We start from the raw sequence: 13,853 nt of genomic DNA, 5'->3' as shown, positions 1-13,853 counted from the left end.
GGATTTACATTGGAGCAAAGTGTTGAGTGGGAACTCCCATCCTGTTGCCTTCCCTGTGGTTCCTTTACAACTGCATGAGCTGGCCTGGGCAGGTGGGCTTCCAAAGGGAGGGATGACACCCAGAGAGCCACAGTGTCCCTCCAGAACAGGCATAGACAGAGATGACAACTTGAATTGCTGGGATGTCCATAATGCTCCCTGGCAGGGCCTGCGTTAACCATGCTGGGGTGGGGGGAAGGAAGTACATGCTATCACCAGCCCACCAGCTCTTCTCCTTCTGCCTCTTTTGGCATATACTTCGAATTATCTTCTTAAAGATAGTGTCGTGTTTCTATTCCAGAAGCCTGTGGGGCTCCCTGCTGCCTACAGAATTAAGGTCAGACTCCTTATTCTCATTCAGGGTCCTTTATGACCCCACTGCACTGTGAGATCCTTGAGGACTCAGCTCTGCATCACCAGCGTCTACTACAGGCCACGGCCACTGCAAATGTTCAAGGAATTCCCTTTCATCATCATTTACTTAGCATCTAATAATATTCCAGGCCCTGAGCTGAGTACTTTATGCCAATAGCCCTCTGAGGGGAATATATTTAGCAACCCCACTTTACAAAGGAAGAAACAGATTCAGACAGGTCAGATGCTAGACTCATTCGCTTGTCCATTTGATAGATGCTTTTGGACCACCTACTCTGTTCTGAGTAATGAAGACCTAGCAGTGAAAAAAACTAAAGTTCTAGGTGCCAAACTCACATTCTGGAGGGGCTGACCAATGATGCACAGAAGAACATGTAATAGAGTGTGGTGAGTGCGGATAGGTAAGAAGAGAACCAGTTACGAGAGGAGAGAGAGCCTGGAAAGTGCTGTTTTCTAAAGAGTGATCAGAGAAGCCTTCGCCTGGAGACAACATTTGAGTAGATCTTGGAGTGAGCCCCACTGATAGCCTGAGAAGGTCATGTCAGAGAGAGGGGACCGCAAGTGCAGGCCCAGCATGGGGGTGATGTAGGGCGTGTTCAAGGAATGGAGGGGCCAGTGTGTCTGGGGAGGAGTGAGTAAGGGAGGAGGAGAGGGAGGAGAAGTAGTTGGATGAGGACTTTAAATGTTATTCTCGATGAAATGGGAATCCTGGCGGCGACTGGATCCATCTCTGAGCAGAGTGGGCGGTGGAGGGGCAGGAGGGGGCCAGTCCCTGGGTGAGAGGGGTGGCAGCGTGGTCTGGAAGTGGCCGGAGCAGGTCCGTGAACCTCCCAGAGTGAGCAGGTGGGTCCACAGGAGCAGCCTCAGGAAGCACAGATGGGTTGTGGGGAGGTGTTGAGAGGAGGTTGTCCCTTAGGTGAGGTCCCAGGGCAGGATGGGTCTGGCAGAGGCCGACAGGAAAGTGACCTCTGGGGCAGCCAGCATGGCATTCAAGTTCACTGCCAGTGGCTGGTTAGGGAGGCAAATGCCTGTGCAGCCTGGGCTCCAGGGACCCTGGGTCAGATTCCCCTGTTGAGTCCTGAGGGCCTTAACATCCTCCACCTGTTTAATACCCTTCTCCTCACAAAAAAATGGAAATGACAAACCAAAACAACTGAAATGACTGTTTATTATTCTCAAGCAAGTTACAGCAACTTCTGTGTTTCTCAGAAAAGTATAAATTTCACACTCTTGCTGCAAATGGAACGTGAAACATTTGAAAGGCTCCAGTGATAAATCTGTTCCAACTCTGTGCCAGCTGCTGTCACTTTAAAAGCCACAGAAGCCTCTCCCCAGCGAACTGGTCGTGGACAAGGCAATGAGTTATGCCTGGATCTCCCTGCAGCCAGCGCTCTTAGCAGCACATCTGCTGCCTTTGGAAGCAGATGGCCAGTTCCGGCAGAACCTGTGTCTGCCCTCCTTCCCTCTCCACCAAACAAGCATGAGCGGGTCCCGATCTGCTTGGCATCAAAAAGGCATCAAAACATGAGAAGTCTTCAAAACAGCCTCACGCACGAGGCCAGAGCCTGGCATGGTAAGATGCAAAACCTGGTGGTGCGTTGAGAACCAGCGGGCAATACAGGGACCCTGGCTGCTTGGTCCCTGTGTCTCTTGGGGTCCTGACCATTCAGCCTGCTTATTGTCAAAGTACCACAAACTAGGCTCAGCCCAGAAAAGGCATCTCTGATTTTGACAAGCACCCAGTTCACTCAGAACATGTTGCCTTGTGAGGGGACCTCAGAGCTAAACGCACGCTAGAACTGGTGCACCAGGTATGATATCGTGACTTTCAATAACAGACATGTACTTTGTTTTCATCCCCATTCCTGGCACGGAGATCCTAAAATTTCCTAAGTGACGAGGTGACAAAGGTGTCTTTTGTTATATCCTACCCTCCAACTCTGGGGAGGGAAGGAGGCAGGAGATCAAGTTCAGTCACCGATGCCAATGATCTAATCAGTCCTGCCAAGGTAATGAAGCCTCTATAAAAGCTGCACAGGACAGGGTTTGGGGAGCCTCCAGGCTGGTGAACACGTGGGGATGCTGGAGGACTGACGCCTGGGGAGGGCACTGGAGCTCTGCACCATCACCAGGGCTTGCCCCGTGCAGCTCTTTCTCTGGCTCTTCTGAGTTACATCCTTTCATCATAAAACAGGAACATAGTAAGGAAGGGGTTACCCTGAGTTCCATGAATCACTCTAGCAAATTCATTAAACCCAAAGAAGTGGGTTATTGGAACCTCCAATCTATAACCCGTTGGTCCAAACAGAGGTCACGACCTGGGCTTGGAGATCAGGGTCTGAAGTAGGGGCAGTCTTGTAGGACTGAGCCCCTGACCTGTGGAATCTAAAGCTGTCTCTGGGCAGATAGTGTCAGAATCCAGTTGAACGGAGGGACACCCAGCTGGTGTCGGAGAACTGCTTGGCAGTGTGGGGAAAAAAACCCATGTACCAGGCTTACCCAGACAGAAGCTCAAGTGAGGATATAAAAACCTTCATAATGATTTGTCCAGAACAGCCTAATCCACAGCGGTGGGCAATAGAGTAGGGATTGCCAGGACCTGGGGGAAGGGGGAAGTGAGGCGTGAATGCTAATGGGCACAGGCTTCCTCTTCAAGGTAATGAACATGGGATTGGACAGTAGTGATGGTTGTACAGATTCAGTATACTAAAAACCATGAATTCCGTACTTGGAAAGGGTGGGTTTTAAGGCATGTGAGTTTTGTATTTCAGTTTTTCTTAATTACAGAAGAAAAATCTTTCAGGGCCCCTGTAGCAGCTAGGGGAACTCTTAACATCTGATCTCCTTTGCTAAGCAGCTCACTCCCCGCAGGTGCATTGCCTCGGACCCCAGCAGTGACACTGAACTTCCAGTTGAGGAGACATCAGTATCAGGCCCCTCAGCACTGGACGTGGCAGTGCTCTGTGGCCAGCCCTGCTCTGGTAGTTATTGCCTGGATAAGCAATACCAGCCTCCCCATCTCTGTATTACTCTTACTGCCTTACATACCTGCAAGAACAGTAAGGGTGCAGGGTGTGTCTTCAGAACGTCTCTGACACCCATCTCTTTGCTCTTTGCCCCCCACATTGGGCCAGGCCTTAGGCTGGGTCTTGGGTTCCATAGAGGCCCCTCAACCAGCAGGGAGCTACAGCTCTAGGGCCGAAGGACGGCAGCTCTGACCCCCGCCTCAAGCCCTGACACCTCACTCTTCCTCATGACCCCAGGCATGGCAGCCGCTGCAGAGCACAGAGGTGAGTCAGAGAAGCCGGGTGCCACGGGAGATGCCCACACCACTGCTGGGTCAGGACTGAAGCAGAGGGCATGGGGTCATATGTATTGGGTGCGAAAGTCTCGCCCAGGCTGCTTTGTGAATTGAGCTGCTAGATTCCACTGGAGTATTAAAAAAAAAAAACCGAAATATTTATTTGCTTCATATTTACAAAGGTGGGAAGGAGACCAAGGGAGACCCCGAGAACACCCCACACCTGGCTGACCAGGCTCCGTGCGCTGCAGAGGAGGCAGACACAGCTGGAAGGGACAGGATTTATGTTGCATACTTGAACTACAGCGAGTGTAAGACTGGTCCTATTTACAGGGCAGAAACACTACAGGCGGAGCGTGGGGGGAAGCAGAGCGAGCACCAGAGTCCTGGCCAGAGGGTGTCCCTGCTTGCTGCTTTCCTCACGTCTCCCAGAGGCATCTCTGCAGCCCCGCTGGAGTTCTCCGGGGGGTGGGGGGGAACGGGGTCCGCTCACATGATGCTCGCCGGGGTGAAGACAGGGCCCACGCACAAGGTGTCTGTGATCTCCCAGCCACAGGACAGAGGCTTGCACATGCCCTCGGTGTCCTCGTCCTGCTCTGTAGGCAGCAGCTGCCCTCGAAGCGCTTCCCTGTGGGTGAGAGAGGGGCACTGGAGGCAGCCAGCATGGGGCCCCACAGGCCAGGAGCTCCTGAGAAGACCCCGGCATCAAAAGAGCCAGCCCCCTCTGTATATAGGGCTCCCCCCTGGCCCCAGAGAGCCCAGCCTCAGGCAGGAATGGGGGTGGGCCTGCTGACTTCTTCCCCCAGCGCTCTCTTCTCCCCTGTGGCCCACCTCCTCAAGGGAAATGGGACCCACATTTACTGGGTACTTACTACAGGCCACACATTGTGTGCCAGGCACCTTTCTTAGAGCATCTAGTTGTGTCCTCCCCCAAACCGCATAAGGGCAGCATTATCATCCCCATTTTACCAATGAGGAAATTGAGGCCGGGAGAGAAGTGACCTGCATAAGGTCACATCCCTAGAAAGTGGGAGAACTTCAACACAACTCACAACTCTCAGTCCAAAGCCCACACTCCTTATACCCCAGGCTTAGGACTTTAAAAAAAAAAATCATCTCCGGCCCCCCTCAAAAACTCCTACAAACCTACCTACCCAGGTTGATAAATGGCCCCACTGTCTGACCAGCTGCTCAGCCGCAAGTCCGGAATCTTGTTCCTTGCCCAATCCATCCCTGCTGAGCCCAGCTTCTGAACCTCCTGGTGGGTACCCACCTCCCAAGGCCACCACCATCTCTAGCCGGTCTGCTCCTGCCTCCTCCAGACAGTTCAGTTCTCCAGGAGGCTCATTCCCACCCTTGAGCCACCAGCAGCTCCGGTCTGCTCTCAGGCCCTGTCACAGCCCAGGGTCCCAGGGAGGCCTCCCTCTACGCTGACATGTTCACTTCAACAGGAAGTCAGTGGCCCGGCTCTTCTTTCCAGCAGGAGGCTCCCCAGCCAAGTCCCCTCTGTCTATCTCCTTATTTCTCAGAATGGGTTGGTCCAGTTTCTTAAAAGGCATCCATGACAGACTCCCTACTGCCTTTGAGTTCAAGTCCAACCTGGGCTTCCAGGGTCCTTCACCATCCAGTCTTCTGCACAGGCCACTCCAGCCACATGCAACTATTCTCAGTTCTTTGACGGCACTGGACTCAAACCCCCACATCTCAGCCCGGACCACCAACCCCCCCATCTGCCTTCCTGCACCTGGCTAACTCCTAGCCCTGACCACCCCGCCACCCTGCTGTCCCTCGCTCCCAAGTGACCTTCCTGCTTCTGCAGTAGCGTCTGTGTGTGCAGGTCACCACGCCGGCTCGAGTGCTCTCACTGCCCTGGGACTCGGCACAGAGCCAGGCTCTAAAGCAGGAGGTCTGGGCGGGGCTCCTTTGATACTTTCTGGCACAGCCAGTTTAATACATAAAAATGTTTTGTTTCTAGCAATGAATAAAGGGATTTCCTGCACCCCATCTCCCAGTGTTTGCTATGATGGAGCAGAGACGGGATAAGGAGCCCTGTGTGGTTGGCTTTTTCAGTTTTCAAACCTTGTCACAATACCCCTGATGTCACAACCGCTGCACTGGCCCAAACCTCTGTCCCTGGGGGGAGCAGATACAACAAAGGTCTGTTGACTGGATGAATGAAATGTGCCATTGAGACTGAGCCCCGTGAGGGCTGGGGGTTGGTAACACTGTTGGGGGGTGGGGTGCTCCAGCATCCAGCATGTCCTCCAGAGCACAGGCTGAGGCCCGGCATGGAAGGCCCTATGACTGCTCTGTCCCTCCCCACCCCCACAGCAGTCCCCTCACCACTGACCACACATCCCTCTTTGTGATAGCACTGATTCTGTGCAGTGGAGAGGAGAGGCCTGACGGGAGGGTTCAACAAACGTGACTTCTGTAGGGCTCGTGCCCCTCTTGCCTCACTGGATCCCAGCACCGGTCCAGTCAGGCAAGCAGGGGGAGTGTGGTGTGCATTTCCTGAGGAGGCTCAGTCAGCAGGCAAGTCTTTCCCAGGCCACAGAACAGCCCCCCAGCTAGTCTGCTCAATCCACGTCTGCCCCCGTCCCCTCTTATTGCCCCCAGGAGCCAGAGTGCCCTTTCTAAAATCCAAACCAGACCACGTCTGTCCCTCGCTTCTATCAGTCCATGATTCCCACAACTCAAAGCCCTTCACTCGGCCTTCAAGGCCCTTCGCAGATCCAGCCCTGCTCCCTCTCCAGCCACAACCAACTTCAGGTGGTTTCTTGAAGGCAGCGTACTCACTCTGTGCTCCTTCTGCCCGGAGCCCCCTACTGCCTCCTGCCGGCTGACTACCATATCTTCCTTCCTCTGGGAGGTCAGTCTGGGCATCAGGGAGGGCTCTCCGGTTCCACAGCCCAACCTCAGCGCCCTCCACCCCCGGCCCCCATATTATCAGGAGGCCCATCTGCTGCTCTGTGTGTCTCACAGGGTGCTGAGCTGCTCAAGGGAAGCTCTGTCTCCTTCATGGCCACGGCCAGGTGCCAAGCGCAGGCCTCACTTGGAATCAATAGCCAAGAGTACTCGTCAAACTGGATTACATGAAAACCAGTCTCAGATCTCAGATTTCTCGTTCCCCACCTGCTCCCTTCTCTTCCCCTACTGCCTTCTCAGCAGGGCCCCCTTACCAGGCCACCCGGGACATGGCATAGGTGACTCGGCAGGTCTGGGTCCCCCCAAGGAGGGAAGCCATGCCCACGGTGTAGGCGCCCATGTTCTCAAAGACCAGCCAGTCCCCTACGTGTAGTTGCGGCAGCCACAGGCCCTCAGCCACGCAGTCCTGGCCGTCGGCCACAGGGCCCCACAGGCTGCTGCTGTACAGGGGCTGATCCGCGGATGATTTCTGCAGGAGAGAGGCACAGTCACATTCAGCTTTCCTCGGCACCCTGAGCACAGCCTGAGCACTCCCTCCCTCAAAAGCTTTCCATGGCTCCCATAACGAGTACAATAAAGACTGAAGGGGCTTCTAGCCTGGCGTTTAAGCCCCTCCTCCTCCTCTGCATTCATTGCCTCCTACATTCTGAAGCCACAATGCCTGGTCTTCAATCCAGGCTCCAACACTTACTAGGTATGTGATCTTGGGCAAGGTACTTAATCCCTCTGAACCTCGGTATGCTCCTTTGTAAAATGGAAATAATTATAGTACCTAACTCATAGGGTCACCGAAAGGATAAATGAGTGTGTGTAGGGCGTTTAGACCAGTGTCTGGCACGCGACAAGGGCCCAGTGAGATAGCGCCATCATTATCGTTATCATTACTTCCTCTCTGCTTTGGTCCTCACTGACCTATCTGCCACTTTCCAGACCTGGGGTCTGTCCACATCTTTCCAGCCCTTCCCCCTCCCTCAAATTCAGCGTGGCCTCCGGGCCCAGCCCTGGGGCTTCCTCTTCTGTGAAGGCCTCCCAGATGCCTTCATTCCATGCCAGGCCCTGGCGCGGGAGCCAGAAGAACACAGGTGAGTTTGACCTTCTCCCACCCTCAGCTCTCAGTCTGGGGAGGAAGATGGGCCTCCAACAGGTAATCACAGGGTGACCCAGCAGAGGTCACAGAGGACCCCAAGGGGTAGACAAAATTCCTCCCATTTCAGGAAAACCGAGGCTCTAAGAGGTTATGTGACTTGCCCAAAGACAGAACTACAAATTACATAAAATTAAAATTTTTTTTCTTAGATGACTTAAAAATGCAGAAAAGCAATCTGTAACACAGACCATTTGCGGACAACCAGTGCAATTTGTCACAGTGTGAGATTCTGCCAGGCAGGTCCTAGAGGAGGAGTCCTGACTGAAAGACGGATACGAGAAAGCCCTGACTGTGCCCTGGAGTCCTCTCGTCCCCGCTGCGCTACCATGTTCCATTAAGCCAGTTGCTCTGGGCTCCTAGGGAAACCTCGCTTCCCATCCCAGCCCTCCCCCTGCTCTTCCCTGAGGCCCCAACCCTGCCAACTCCTAATTTTCCTTTATATCTCAGCTACAACAGCTTCATGAAAGCCTTTCCTAAGGCTCCATGCCCCCCCAACCAACAAGCTTAGCCTTTATAGCATTTGTCATAATTTATAATTAGGTATTTGTGAAATGTATCTGTTCAGGCCTGTCTTCCCTGTCAGACTCTAAATTCCATGACCCCAAAGATCATGATCATCTCGTTCACCCCCATCTCCCCCATTCCTAGCAGTCTGGCATAGAGTAGGTGCTTTTTTGAATAATACCTTTTAAATGAATGAATGAATGAATGAATAGGAAATATGTGAGTGATGAGAAAAAGAACCAGAAGAAAAAAAGAAAAAAAGGGGAGGGAGGGAGGGAGGGAGGAAGAAAGGAAGAAGAGATTAATAGAAGCCCTCTGAAGAGTCTAGAAGGAGGTAATGGAGAAGACCAACAGGGGAAAAACAAAAAGTATTACAATACCATAGCCAGCCACAGGAGTGAGTAAAATTGAGAAAGAAAAGCCACAGGTTGCATAAGCAGAAATAATATTCATGTATATGATAAAAAGCTAATAAGCCATTAGTCTCATTAGTAAAGAAAAGCATGCACATATTAAAGTCAAAAATTCAAGCTATCCATATTCATTGATTGAGTCATTCAACAAATACTTTTTGAGCACCTACTATGTGCCAGGCTTCAATCTTGGAGCCAGGAAGTATATATTCTAGAAAAGGGAAACAAATATATCCTTGCTCATATAACTTAACATTCTTGTTTATGAGATTCCTGTTACTAAGTAAAATTAATCTCAGTTGCTCTGAATTATTTCCCTTAGCTCCACTTCTTAAAAAGCATTAAGCTAACTTTTAAAGCTTTTGGGAGGAAATACTATATAAATGAATCCATGAGGATCCTGAGAAAAGAGGTTCCAAAGTTTTTTTCACAATAAAGAAGAAAAGACACCCTTGTGTTACAATAAGAGTTCTCTTCTTATTAGTGACATAAATAAAAAAAATTTAACTTCACAGGAAATAATGCAAAGCTACCCTTTTGCTACTTCAAGCCCCGCCTTGGGATGCCTGGATGGCTCAGTCAGTTAAACTTCTGCCTTCAGTTCAGGTCTGGATCGCAGGGTCCTGGGATCAAGCCCCTATTGGGCTCCTTACTCGGGGGGTGGGGGGGGAACCTGCTTCTCCCTCTGCCTGTCACTCCCCCTGCTTGTGTGCACTCTGTCTCTGACATAAATAAATAAATACATCTTTGTCTCCTCCCCCTCCCCTGTCTTTAAGAAAAAAGGAAACCAAAAAAAAAAAAAAAAATCTGCAAAATAAATATTCTAAAGGCATGTGGCAACAGGCTTGTTAAGTCTTAGCTCTTTTTATGAGTCTGGAAACTGAGTGGAAACGGACAAACACCTGTCAAAATACAAGCTGCCCAATCTATCAGGCCCCTCCCAGAGAGAGGGCAGGGAGTTTACAGAGCACCCCCACCATTGCCTCACACCCCATCTGGGCGACAGCTGCAGTCCCCATTTTACAGATGAGAAAAGTCAGAGAACGGAAGTGACCTGTTATAGGTTCTGGAGGGAGTTAGTAGCAGAACTCCGAGTGGTCCCAGGCAAGGGGCCATCCAGCTGCACCCAACTGGGTGCCCTCCTCAAAGAGGCCCAATAAATTAGTGGATCCACACAAGAAACAAGGCCAAACATTTAAAATATCATCTGGCCCTGATGGAGTCCTTAAGTAACTCCCCAACTTTTAAAGAATAAATCAATAATCTCTATTCTACATAAAGAGCACAAGAATATTTTAAAAACAAAAAAATGGAATGAACAAAGGCAGCACATACAAAGGGGGAAAAAGAACAAAAACATATGGTCAGAATTTAACTCGTGAACATACAGGAAAATCTAAAATGAAACCATAACTAACCCAATCTGCCCTTGTAGCCAAAGAATCACCTTCAGTGATTTTCCTCTATGTGGAACAATACAGACAATTTACCTCTCTCTGGAAGACAGGAACAATGTGAGCCAGGCCACCACTGGCTTCATCATAATATGGAAAAGAGGAATCTACAATTCAAATCTCATTTTCTCAGTATGTGTGAGGGTAATATTCTGTAGCCTATAGCATCTATTCTTGATTAAAACTACAGACAAAGTCAAACCCTGCAATGCAGAGAGACTATTTAAGGTAAAGAGCGAGTCCAACTTAATGGAAAGTCATCAGAATGGCCTCATTTCAGAACCAGAACCAACCTTAGTAATTGAGTTCAACCTTTCATTTTCCTGATGAAGAAACGGGAGAAACAGGTTCAGGGAGATTAAGTTAACTTGCCTAAAGTTACTCGGCTGCTATATGGAAAAGCCAGGACTCGAGCCAGACTTCTGGCCAAGACTTCTGACTTGACAAGCCAGACTTCTGACCCAAGTCTGATGCTTTCTGTCACCATTCCTACGTTATATATCATGTTTCTTTGGGCAATAGCTACTGGGGGGGGGGGGAGAAATGAAAAATATAATATATAGGAAGTGAAAAAAATATATAAAATGCAGATGACTTGTTTGCCTACCTGGAAAATCCAAAGGGAATGGGTAGTTTGGGGGGGGGGGGGGGAATCAGTGTCTCAGCATGCAAGTCATTGTCTCAGCTCAGAAACACAGGGAAATGTTTCCACTCACAATAGTAATGAAAGCATTATGTTATTAAATTCTTGGATGTACTTGAGCCACAATAACTTATTCAAAGAGAATAATAAAACCTTAATGAGAGAAATAAAATACAAGAGCTCTACCTCTCCTAGCTGGAAAACGTTAATAAAGCAAAAAAGAGAATGCTCCCCAATTTAATAAATAGATTAAGTAGGCTACCACTAATTAAAATCCCCAAGATATTTTTCTGAATGGTAGAAGTGGCATGATAAAAGAATAAATGTGAGCCTATCAAAGAATATAAGTAATAATGACAGACTCAATTTTTGTTAAATATTTAATTCCTACAAAAAATTTTGTACGTGTAAGATATAAAGAATAACAATCAAATGAATATCTGTGTAGGGAATGTGGGTGGCTCAGTGGGTTAAGCGTCTGCTTTGGGCTCAGGTCATGATCCCAGCGTCCTGGGATCGAGTCCCGCATCAGGCTCTCTGCTCAGCGGGGAGCCTGCTTCCTCCTCTCTCTCTGCCTGCCTCTCTGCCTACTTGTGATCTCTGTCTGTCAAATAAATAAATAAAATCTTTAAAAAAAAAAAAAGAAAGAAAGAAAATCTGTGTACCCACCACCAGCTAAATAAATATAAAATTTCCAAGATCTTTGAAACCCCCATGTGACCCCACCCCAGTGACATGCTACTTCCCTAACCCTTCCAGAGGTACCCGTTATCCTGGATTTTGTTTTCATTACTCTCCTGTTCTGTTTGGCACAGTATTTATGTAAAATGAAATTTATGTAAAATGAAACCATAGAGTACGTAATCTCTGCAACTTGCTTTTTTTTACTGTTGAAACGCACATTCCCAAGATTCATCCAACTGAAATATGTAGCCATAATTCACAATATGCTGCATCAAATTCATTATATGGAATACACCGTAATTTATTTATCTATTACCCTGCCAACAAACATTAATGTTGACTCCAATGTTTTATACTAAAAAAATTTCTCCTGTGAACACTCTTGTGTATTTCCTCAAATACGCATGCCAAGAGTTTCTTTACAACACATATCTAAGAACTTGCTGGAAGGTAGGGTACACACATGTCTAACTTTATATGAATAATGCTAACTGGTTTCCCAAAATAGAAACACCTGTCAGTGTCTAAGAGATCCAACTACTCTATACCCTCACCAGCTCTTGATATTGTCATGCCTTTAATTTTTTTCTAATCTAGTCAGTAGAAAATGATGTCTCCTTTTCATTTGAATTTGTGTTTCCTTGATTACCAGAGAGGTTGAGCACTTTTTCAGTTTCTATTTGGATTTCCTCTTCTGTGAACTGCCTATTAAAGCCTTTTGTCTATGTTTCTATTGCTTTCTATTTTTTCCCGCTTTTCTTCTTTTTTTCTTTTCTTAAGATTCTTCTGTAAGAATCCTTCATAGAGGGGCTCCTGAGTGGCTCAGTCAGTTGAGTATCTGAGCTTTTGGCTCAGGTCATGATCTCAGGGTTCTGGGATCGAGTCCCACATCGGGCTTTCTGCTCTTCTGGGAGTCTGCTCCTCCCTCTCACTCTCCTCCTGTGTGTGTGCACGCTCTCCCTCTCAAATAAAAAAAAAATATTTTTAAAAAAAGAGAATCCTTCATAAATTCTGTGTACTGATTCCTTATCCAGTTGTACATGTGTTTGCATATTTTCTCCCAGGGTCTGATTGCCTCTTTCCTTTCATTAACAGGTGAACAGAAGTGCTTCATTTTAATGTAGACAAATATCAGTCTTTTCCTTTTTTGGTTTGTAAGAGATTCTTTACTCTTCTTCCCTGTTTCAGGGTCAAACAGATATTCTCCTATATGGATTTCTGGGATTTATATTCACACATGCATTGAGATGGGGATTCAATTTCATTTTTTGCATTTGGACAATCAGGTGTCCCTACATTATATATTAAACAATCCCCAATGGTCTGTTTTGCAAGCCCTGTCAAAAATCAAGTTTCCAGATATATATATGGGGCTTTCCTGTGCTCTCAACTATATTTCTTGTCTATTTTTTAAATGCTGGTGTCTAAACTAAACCATTTTAATTACCTTCAATGTTGGCAATTATATCATCTACTTCTATAGATATATATTTCTAATATATAAAATTTATTATCCATTATATTATCTATTTATTATTTATTTGAGAGACAGCATAAGCTGGGGGAGTGGCAGGCACAGGAAGAGGAAGAGGAAGGAGTCTCCCCACTGAGCAAGGAGCCCAACGTGGGCCGGATCCCAGGATCCCAGGATCATGACCTGAGCCAAAGGCAGACACTTAATGACTGAGCCACCCAGGTGCCCTGAATATTGTTTTTAACCCCACGAATTAAATGTTATTGGTGGTGGAAGTGGTGACAGTCAATGATCCTTTGGATACACCCACATATTTAGCTATCTTTGGTCACCATTTCTTCTTGCAACACAGACCATCCTTCTGGAGTCATTTTCCTTATGACTGAAATATATCCTTTAGAATTTCTGTTAGTGAAGTTTTGTCTCTCGCTCTTTGCTTGTCTGAAAATGCCTACATTTCATACTCATTCTTGAAAAACAATTTTGCTGGATACAAAATTCTAGGTTGGTATTTAAAGCTGCTATTCCAGTATCTCCCACTTTCCACTGTTATAGAGAAAAGCTCTAAGTCTGTCATTCTTCAATAGGTAGTCTATCTGTCTCATTTCCCTCACTAGTTATAAGATTTTCTTTTTGTCTTCAGTATTCAGTTTTACTATTATTTGTCTAAGTGTGGGATTTGTTGGGTTTCCTAAATCTGAAGACATGTCTTCCTCTCTCCCATTCTATTGACTTTCTGCCAGTTACTAACTTTTGGCCTCTCAGTCCCCAATCCACCCTTCTTTGTCTGGCTTTGTAGTACTAGAGCTGAACATTCTTTGCCAGTTAGCTCTGTGTTAGGCTTTGTCAACAGAGGTTGCTAGAAGGACATCGTAAGGCATATCAGGAAGA

At 47.7% G+C, this 13,853-nt stretch overlaps 1 protein-coding gene across 17 annotated transcripts in view; it reads right to left on the bottom strand.

Annotated features, from left to right (window-relative positions):
• Window positions 1-3,855: 3,855 nt before the first annotated feature.
• Window positions 3,856-13,853, bottom strand: part of AZIN2 (antizyme inhibitor 2) — a 46,811-nt gene continuing 36,813 nt past the window's right edge. For 13 of the 17 annotated variants that reach the window (XR_014299412.1, XM_082685689.1, XM_082685697.1 and 10 more), the window contains 2 exons: window positions 6,898-7,112; window positions 3,856-4,343 (listed from right to left, as the gene is read on the bottom strand). Coding sequence is in view for 16 of the 17 variants with exons in the window: in XM_082685689.1 (XP_082541815.1) it covers window positions 4,205-4,343; window positions 6,898-7,112 (354 nt within the window). In the remaining variant the exon portion in view is untranslated. The remainder of the gene's footprint in view (window positions 4,344-6,897; window positions 7,113-13,853) is intronic. The other 4 variants (XM_082685688.1, XM_082685694.1, XM_082685699.1 and 1 more) reach the window with 1 other exon arrangement.

Source organism: Mustela nivalis (assembly GCF_964662115.1).
Source record: "Mustela nivalis genome assembly, chromosome: 10".
Taxonomy (NCBI): domain Eukaryota; kingdom Metazoa; phylum Chordata; class Mammalia; order Carnivora; family Mustelidae; genus Mustela; species Mustela nivalis.
The sequence above is the reverse complement of the archived record's forward strand: the minus strand, read 5'-3'. Positions and strand labels throughout refer to the sequence as shown.